The sequence below is a fragment of the Peromyscus californicus genome, unplaced genomic scaffold (assembly GCF_007827085.1).
Source record: "Peromyscus californicus insignis strain IS unplaced genomic scaffold, ASM782708v3 Scaffold_1__1_contigs__length_55948999, whole genome shotgun sequence".
Lineage (NCBI taxonomy): Eukaryota > Metazoa > Chordata > Mammalia > Rodentia > Cricetidae > Peromyscus > Peromyscus californicus.
This window is the reverse complement of record NW_026294492.1, coordinates 29,736,968-29,746,763: the sequence shown is the minus strand read 5'-3', so window position 1 is coordinate 29,746,763 and position 9,796 is coordinate 29,736,968. Positions and strand designations below refer to the sequence as shown.

Genomic DNA, 9,796 nt, shown 5'->3' with positions numbered 1-9,796 from the left:
ACCTGGAAGTTTAGGTGCATTAGGTGAATCAGTAGGGGACTCAAAGGACTCTGAATTTTAATCCATTTGTTCTTTAATGAACTCATGTGATCATTCCGTGAGCATTTATGGAGGAGCTGCTATTTGCCATACGCTGGTCTAGATGCTAGAGACACGAGAGACTGACTTTGAGCTCCTGCCACCTACTCTTTCGTGGTAGAGGGGGGTGTTTATCTGTTTTATCACTTGCATCCTCAGACTCCCAGAGCAAGATTAATGCATGAAATCAAAGAATGAAGGGACGAGTGACGGATGGGAGAATGAGACCGAGAAATGGGAGGAAAATCGGCAGAGTTCAGATTGTGAAAGGCCTTGTCAGCTACAGCTCGGACTTTATTCCAAGTGGGAATTGTGTGATCCTATTTGTACATGAGAAGTCTCAAACCTGTGGCTGGGTAAAGAATCCACAGGAAAAGGAAAAGCCTTGTTATAGTGGGACTAGGGAGAGATGACGAGCGGGGGTCTGAATGAAGCAACAGGCTGGCGGCGCTGCTGGGGAGGCATTGAGTTAGGGAGAAATTCAGGAGTCACACTGACAATATAAGACGTGTCGGGTAGAAAGGGAGAGAATATAAGAGAGGGAACCAAGTCTGGAATGCATCTCTCTGGTTTGAAATTCAAGAGAGATAACTAACGGAAGGTGGCCTTTTCACCTTGGATTTGAGGTGACCGCCTACGTTAGGTTTCTCTGTGTTCACTGGAGTCAGAGGGTGTGGGTCTGTAGATTTCAGTGTCTGATAGTAGTACTCCCTTGAAGACCAATTCACAGGCAGCATAACTTTGGGGATGACTAACTTTCCTGGGATATCGGATAGGGCACACTCAGTGCCACATAACCGCTAGGAATAAATGGAAACTTGGTCTTTGAAGGCAAAGATGCTCATCTTGGCCATCTTCTTTCATGCCCAAGGTAGACCTGCACACGGCAGAGTGTACAGTATTAAATAGACATCATATAGGGAGAATTATGAAAGCAAATCCAAAGATGGGCATGGTGGTGCATGCCTTTAATCCCAGCACTCGCATGCAGAGATGGGCAGATTTCTACAAAGCGGGTTCAGGGAACATGAAACCAGGACGCAGGGACTTAGTACAGAAGGAGCTCACAATCCGTTTCCCCAAAGATAGAGAACAGGTGATTTAATGATCTCCAGATAGTCAGGAGGCGGTGGTGGCGCCACGGCTTTGTCCCAGCACTCGGGAGACAGAGGCAGGCAGATCTCTTGAGTTCCAGGCCAGCCTGGTCTACAGAATGAGTTACAGGATAGCCAGGGCTACACAGAGAAACCCTGTATTGGGAGTGTTGGGGGGGTGGAATTCCCCAGACAGTCTAACAAAAGCCCCTCTGAAATGGTGCCCTGCAAAGTTTGATGACAACTAATGCTTTTGTAGAGACCTCGTGGAATTTAAAGGTTGTGAAGTTTTAGGCTTAAGAGATCGGGACAAGACAGCCATTTGGACACCTGGGCTCCCCACTTCACCAGAGAAAAGGATTTTCTAATGCCACTGTGGATGTGGTTAAAAGTCCACGAGAATAGGAACTATGTTCCACAAATGCCTCCACAGGTTGACATTTCTGTTATAAAGTTAATCGAACTTCCTACATGATTTCATTTTCTAAACAAAGCACTTTTTTTTTTTTTTTTCACCAGACATGTGAAAAAAAGACAGTTAAGAGGTCAAAGTAGGCTCTCAGAAGCGGATGAGGGAGCTAATGCAAGCAAACTGTAGGATAGTGGTGGGCAGGGCAAAGAAAATATCAGGAGAAGCCAGGCACCAGCGACAGTTGGCAGGGGAGAGAGGGCTGGGGATTGGAAGGCGAGGAGGGAAAGGACGCGAAGGCAACCTCACGTGCAGGGCACGAGCCCGCATCAGAGATGCAAAGAGAATTGGGGCAGGAGGGACTTGGTTCACCGAAGATGCCTCCTTCTCCGCCCTGCGGCAAGGGGGTGTGGTCCCGAGCTCGGGAAGGTGGGGGCGGGAGACAGCGGCGCAGGCCGCCGAGGGTCCCCCCCAATTCTTCCTAGAAGCTGGAAGAGCAGCGGAGCCGGGCGGCAGGCTGGGCCGGGCGGAGGCGGAGCTTGGGCGCCGATGGGCGTGGCGGGGGCGCGCAGGGCGGCGCAGTCTGAGGGCGGCGCTAGGACCCGCAGGCCGCCCCGCCGGCTCCCGGGAGGTTGATAAAGCGGCGGCGGCGTTTGACGTCAGTGGGGAGTTAATTTTAAATCGGTACAAGATGGCGGAGGGGGACGAGGCAGCGCGAAGGCAGCAGCCGCACCAGGGGCTGAGGCGCCGGCGGCGGACGAGCGACCCGAGCGTCGGGGTGAACCACGTCTCGTCCACCACCTCCCTAGGTACGGGCCGGCGGGGGGCCGAGGCCACGGGTGGCCGGGAGTCCCGGGGAGGCCGCGCGGCGGCTCGGGCTGGCGAGCCCCGGGCGCCCGGCGGGGTCGGGGGAGTCAGCGGCTGGCTGGGCTTCGGTTCTCCCGCCGCCGCCGCCGCCGCCGCCGCTCGCGGGGCCTAAGCCTCCGCCGCGCCCCGCGCTCCGCCGCGCGGCCTGGGAGGCCGGCCCACCGGGCCTCGGCTCGCACAGCTGGCGGGTGAACGGGCGGCCCGGCCCCCTGCCCGCCGCCGCGTGGCTGCCGCCGTGTCAGCCCCGACCCAAGGGGGCGGCCTCGAGCCGGGGCCGGGACTCGCCGGGGTCGGTCACCCGGCGGGCACTCCGCTGCCTGCCTTCGGTGTGCCCCGCGCGGGGCCGGGGAGGGAGGGCAGCGCGGGACGCGCTGGGCCCCCGCGGTGGCGGTGGCGGTGGCGGTGGCGGCGGAGGACGCGGGAACCGCTGGCACCTGGCTGCCAGGTCGCAGAGCTCTCTGCACACACACACACACGCGCACACACACACATACACACACACACATACACACACACACACCCTTCCCGATGGGAGCCGCAGTCCGCAAGGCCAGGGCTGTGGCGGCCCGGGCTCAGGTTCCCGAGCTCTTGGAGCGGCCAAACCCATTCGCGGGAGTTGTGCTTGGCCGGGGTTCCAAGTGTTGGCTTAGGTTGTCCAACGGGGGGGCGGGGGGAGGTTAGGAGCCCTGGGGCTGCTCGTCAGTCCGCTTCAGGCTCAAAAGTGTCTGCTGTGAAGTCACCTGATCTGTCGCGCCCCGGGGTTTTGCTGAATGTGAGCTCCTACTGTATGTGTGTGTCCATGGCGCCCCTGCCCCCTCGAAGACGCAGTTGCGCTGGCAGCGCGGTGTTTGTGTGTTGCTCTCGCTCACGGCGCCCTTATTTTTAGGAGTTCAGCATTTGATCTTTTCACCGTGGTGTGACTTGCACGCATGAAAGTCCTAACTGAGAATTGTGATGGTGGTTAAAGGCATAAAGTTTTTTTCTAAAGGCGCATAAATTAATAACGCGCACGATTAGATACGTGAGGTCAAGATAAGAGTATAGTTAGTAAACATGCTGACGATGAGATTGCTTTCATATTTCCTGTTCCACAATCTGATAGAGGTTTTACTGGGTGAAATCTGAAACATTTTGATTAAGTATTAACCACAGACATTTTCTAGAAAACTTTAGATTACACTTCATCGTGTATGGTACCTCTTGGACATGTGTCAGAGGTGAGGATAGATTAGAATTTTCCTATGAGAAAAGGAAATGTTGTTAGCCGTCAACTACAGACACTTGCCAGAACTGTTTACAGGGGCAGCCCTCTGCCCTTGAAAATACTTCCAGAGAGGCTTTTATTTACTTTAGGTGACTGATGGTTTAATATTTGTTCTGGAATGCCGGTGTGTGTGTGTGTGTGTGTGTGTGTGTGTGTGTGTGTGTGTGTGTACACAATTTGAGGTGTAGTGTCAGAAATACTTTATGCTATGTACTCATTAGGAAAAGCGTACATTTGATTGGGTCATGGTTAAGAGCCTGTTTTTATGCTATTGGACACTGAGAAGAGATGAGACTTGGGACTGTTGATAAATAGTCTTGCCCAACATTTATGAAATGTTCTTGTCTGCTGCTCATAGATTTTGGCCTTTCTTGTGGTGTCGGTGTGTGGAAGACTTAGCCGTTCCTATCACATGACCTCCCAAGACAGCCCCCTGCACCTGCTAATTTGCTTCTGAGTCACCTGTTACTGTATTACAGGCCAAATAAACTTGTTAGGATTTGTGGTGGAGGGAAGAACGAACAGGCGTGAATTCCTAGGGATTCCTCTATGTGGATGATGTCGACACTCTTCCTCTCCTTGTGCTGTTTAGAGTAGTAGAGTTGAGGAACTGCGTTTGGAAGTAGTAAAGTTAAGAAGGTGTGTTGGGGGAGCCAGCTGTCTCTCAGTGACGCAGTCTTGGGAAGATGCTCTGTGCCTCTAAGAGAAATGAATTTAGGATCTCTAGAAAACATGTTTCTTGGAAAATTGAGGATCATTTTAGAACTTATCCACCATGAAATATAAACTTGTGGATTTCATAAAGTTAATAGACAATTAAAATAAGATTTTATGTACAAGGAACTTAATATTTTCAAGGTTTCTGGTGTTGATGGTCTCGTATCTCACTTAGATGAAGACAGGAACCTCTGTTATGTTAAGCACACAGTTAGTAACCAGTGAAATCACATAGCTATTCCTTACCTTGGTTTACCGTAGTTGGGGAAATATTAAATAGGAAATTTAATAAATAAGTGACCATACATTTTAAATTGTGTGCTTGTGTGAACTCATGTTAAAAGAAAACAACCCCAGATCATCCTCCACCTGCCATGTGTTGAAGATCAAACCGAGGGTCTCCCAAATATTAGGGCAAGTGCTGTATGTTACAGCCCACCTCCAGAGTGGATTTATGATGCAACACTCAATGAAAAAGTGTTCTTGACCCTAAAGTTGATAGGATTCGAGGATTCTGTAGTTGTGATCAGTCTATTTGATGAGTACTTTTGAAATTCTGTGTAATTCTTTTTATGGGGAAGGGGAGAAGAACCTACTTTACAGTAAAGGGATGTTTATTATAGAGAAATAAGTCAAGAGAGAAAATGAAGTTGTAGCTGTAGGTGGAGTCCACATAGGTATACAGTTTTTCAGGATTTCTTTTTCTTTTTTTAAAGATTTATTTAAAAAGTTGTGTGTGTATGTGTGTACACATGCACCTGAGTACAGGTGCGAAGTATTAGATCTCCTGGAGATGGAGTGGGTGATTATGAGCCACTTTGTGTGGGTACTGGAACTGAACATGGGTTCTCTGGAAGAGGAGTATGCTGTTTTCACCACTGAACTGTTTCTCCAGCCTTTCTGTTTTTGGGGTGGCTTTATGATAACTTTGGTAGAATTTCTGATTATTCCCCAACTGTTTTGAAATTGTTAGACCTTTTCTCAGGTTGTGCCCTTCCGAAGCTGGTACCAGGTGGCTTCTGAGGGTGACAGGAGGGCGACCAGTGTGATGATGCTGGAGTTGAGGACACTTTTTTTTTTTTTTTTTTGGTTTTTCGAGACAGGGTTTCTCTGTGTAGCTTTGCGCCTTTCCTGGAACTCACTTGGTAGTCCAGGCTGGCCTCGAACTCACAGAGATCCGCCTGGCTCTGCCTCCCGAGTGCTGGGATTAAAGGCGTGCGCCACCACCGCCCGGCAGAGGACACTTTTTAAACTGTGGGATGTATTTAAGGATTCTTGGTTATGGGAGATCTGTTTGACATATAAATGTGAGCAAAGCTTTTTTTAAGGCAAGCTCTCAAAGTTAAAAGTCAGAAATGTTGGGCAGAAGTAGAATTACTCCTTTTTTTTTAAAAAATAAGGAGTTTATAAGGAGTGTTTTCTCTGGGGAAGGTACAGAGAAATAATTTTCTCACTTCCTCATCCTTAAACGCTGTGGTATTCTGATACTGTACCATTTGAGGTTTTTAAAGCCCAGGTGTGTTACTTCATAGAAATTGGCATTTTTTTTTAGCCTTAAGGAAGATAGACGTGACCACAGAATAACTGAACTTGATCCCATAATGAATTCATTTCTGAAGTTTTGTCTCATCTCTTATTCTCCTTTGCCACCAAGAGATGGAACAGTTGAAGGCGTTCTCTATTGTTTTAAAAGTGTCTAGTCAGAAAAAACACCAACCTGAACATTTGATGACAACCAGGTACTGTTTGGTGCTTAACAACACGTTTTAACCCCCTGCATTTTATTTCTTAAAGCCCCTCCCTGGGAGGGAGTTCAGTCACTATTCCCACCAGAGGGAGAGTGTGTTGTTTCTCCAGTCACAGAAACTCTTCTCAGGTACTTACTTGATCCATTCCTTACCACATTTAGAGGAGGAAGGGGTCTTCACTGGATTGTCACATGCGATTAGAGATAACTGAATAAGGCTCTGCAGAATCAATGGAGTTTAAAGTGCTAACTGAGAAGGCGTATATGAAGCCATGTACAGGAAAGGTGAAGACAATTCAGTCAGTGTGCTGGACTGTTTTTGTTTGCTTTTGATGTAGTACTTAAGATTGAACCCTGGTCCTTGGTCACGGCGGCAAGTGTGTGTCATGGAGCTATACTAGCGATACTACTCCAGCTAGACTTGAAATTAAAAGTAGTGGGGCGGGGGTGGGGGTGGGTGGGTGGAGGTAGATATTGTGAAAAGTAGAAAAATCAATGAAGGAAGTAGAGCAGTGCTAGTGATAGGGACAGAGAGGTCAAAGTGTTCAGAAGTACAAAGCCCAAATAGCTGTTTAGCTGGGATTTTTCAAGTGATTGTTACATGTATCTATCTCTGTGTTTGTGTGTGCACACACCAGATGGAATTTTGTAGAAATTAGTGATTTTCACTACTTAATCTGGGATAAATGCCTATGCAGTAGTTGGTCTTATGGACATATGATAGCTTCTAAAAATGACATTAAAGTCATGAAAAACTAATTAATAATCTATCATTTTCCCAATGAAATAATATGCACTTTTGACCAAGATGTACATGGTTTTCTGGCTAGTTCAAGTAGAATATAGGGAGTTTACTTGCTGTGGAATAATGCTTTTGTACACTGGTTTAATAAAACGTTGATTGGCCAGTAGCCAGGCAGGAAGTATAGGAGGGATAAGCAGACAAGGAGGATTCTGGGAAGAGGAAGGATGAGTGAGGAGACGCCAGCCCACTGCCCAGGGAGTAGCATGTAATTGCACACAGGTAAAGCCATGGAAAATGTGGCGACATATAGATTAACAGAAATGGGCTGAGTTTAAGTGTAAGAACTAATCAGTAGTAAGCCTGAGCTAATGGCCGAACAGTTTTAATTAATATAAGCCTCTGTGTGTTTACTTGGGTCTGAGTGGCTGCGGACCGGGTGGGACACAGGAAAACTTCAGCTACATTTACTTTCTAACTTGAGTTTAATGAAGATTATTTCATAGAACTATATCTCTGACTGATACTACTGTAACCAGTTAGTGGCTTCCCAGATAGCCTACTGCCAGAACTCTAGCTGGAGAGATTTGCAGATGACTTTAATCGTAGAGAAGGATAGTGATGTAGGGAAGAAGAGTTACTATAAACTGTGTGACTTTGCCAAAGTTTTGAAGCCAGCATCTGTAGTTCTTTAAGCTCCTAACAAGGCTTTTGTGGGAAGCAGATGACAGAGTATGTGTTTGTAACTTTTTAAAACTTATTTGTGAGTGTCTTAGTTTGCTTTCTATTGCTGGGTTAAAACACAGATCAAAAGCAGGTAGGGGAGGAAGGGGTTTATCTGACTTACATGTCCTGATCACAGTCCGTCACTGAGGGAAGCCAAGGCGGGAACTCCAGCAGAGGCCATAGAGGAACTCTGTCTACTGCCTTGTTCTCCATGGCCTGCTCAGCCTGGTTTTTAAACCACCCAGGACCACTGTTTAGGTATGGCACCACCTTCAGCGGGCTGGGCCTTCCCACATCAGTCATTAATCAAGAAAATGCCACACAGACATGCCTATAGGCTATATGGTGGAGACATTTTCTCAATTGAAGTCCCCTCTTCCCAGATGACTCTAGCTTGTGTCACGGTGACAGAGTAAGTAGCACTGTACATGTGCACACATGCTTACTGGCTGTGCAGAGGGTTGCTTCTTCTCTCCTACCATGTGGGGTCTCAGGATCGAACTCCAGGTCTTCAGGCTTGGTGGCCAGCACCCTTAGTCGAAGTCTCTCCCCAGTCCTAATGTGGGTTTATTAGGCTCTGAAGATGGGTGGGTCTTAGATAGCGAAGTATTAGACTTACACCTTGATAAGGCAGTGTTTTGGTTAATCCTTTTACAAAATAATTTAAGTACTTTAGAAAATTGATAGCGTTCTTGAAATTCTTTATTTCTAAGAAATTTCAATCTAAAAGAGGCTTAAAATTATTTAAAAGCAACTGGAGGCTACTGGAAAATCCAATGGTGTTGAACATGTTTAATAACAAAGGAATGTGGGTTATTTTTCTGGAATTAAGTGGGACAAAGAATTGCCCTCAAATGACTGAATAGTTTTTGGAGAAACTTAGGAGCCAAAAAGTGGCTCAGGAACACTGGAGCGCTCCTCTTTCTCCCTTGTTTTTGAGCAGGGTATTTACTCACCACGGAGAATCCTGACCTGGATCCTAAAATTGTCTTAGAAGGAGCAAAAAGAGAGAATAGAGTGGGAAACTGACTTTTTGGTTTTGTTTTGTTTTTTTGAGACAGGGTTTCTTCGTGTAGCCATTGACTGTCCTTGAACTCACTCTGTAGACCAGGCTGGCCTAAAACTTGGAGATCTCCTGCCTCTGCCATTGTATGCTGGGATTAAAGGTGGGTGTGTCACCACACCCCGCTAAAGGGAAGCTGACTTTTTAAATCCTTTGTTTTTTTCAGGTTAGTTAATTTTATCTAGTTTGAAGGATAGTTACTTGTTTGGGGGGGCATTCTTTTCTTTTAATAACCAATTTCATACTAGACATTTTGCCTGTATTGAGACAAAACTGACTTTTGAATATGTTCTGTTTTTGATCTGCTGCTGTAATAGTCTGAGAGAGAGAGAGAGAGAGACAGAGACAGACAGACAGACACACACACACACACACACAACACATACACAACACACACACACACACACACACACACACACACACACAGAGAGAGAGAGAGAGAGAATGAGAATGTGATCTCGAGCAAAATGAAATTCTGTGTCTTAAATTTCTTTGTCTTGAGATTTGTCATGATAACTCTGTTCTGAATTTAAGCCCAAGTCTGTCTGTCTGTCTGTCTCTTTTTCTCTGCCTATCTCTGCGTGTATGTGTGTGCGTGCGTGTGTGTGCGTGTGCGTGTGTGTGTATGAGTGTATGATTCTCTTGCTAAATGGTTATCACAGATTTGTTATCCTTTAACTACCACAAAGTTACTTTTTGGGCCAAACAGGGAACTTAATTGTCTAAATCAAGGAAGCCTTTTCTGGTTTTTTTTGTTTTTTGTTTTTTTTTTTTTAATTCTTCCTGACTTGTGTTATAAAAACCTTGTAGACTTTGTACAAGTAGTAGTTTTGGAAGTGGAAATGATGTATACTGTCACTTAATAAAGGCTGTTAGAAAACACAGTGCCCCTTATAAACATATGGAACAGTTTTAGTGTTAACTCATTGTCTAGACAGAGAAGTGCATTGATGACCGAGCTCTAGTATGTGTCTTTGCCCATTCTTACCGTCCCCGTGCGTTGGGCTTCTCACCATAGACCAAGCTCTTCTGATTGCCTTCTGCCTGATCTCTCTGGTTTTAGACTCCTTTACAGTTCCTACTCACTGA

The 9,796-nt window shown here is 46.6% G+C and overlaps 1 protein-coding gene across 3 annotated transcripts in view; it reads left to right on the top strand.

The window, feature by feature from the left end:
- The first annotated feature begins 2,241 nt into the window (after window positions 1–2,241).
- The window catches only part of Atl2 (atlastin GTPase 2), a 49,073-nt gene continuing 41,518 nt past the window's right edge, over window positions 2,242–9,796 (top strand). For 2 of the 3 annotated variants that reach the window (XM_052746344.1, XM_052746343.1), the window contains exon 1: window positions 2,243–2,390. In XM_052746344.1, coding sequence (XP_052602304.1) covers window positions 2,273–2,390 — 118 coding nt within the window. In that variant the 5' untranslated portion in view covers window positions 2,243–2,272. Of the gene's footprint in view, window positions 2,391–9,796 lie in introns of all 3 variants that reach the window. The other variant, XM_052746341.1, reaches the window with a different exon arrangement.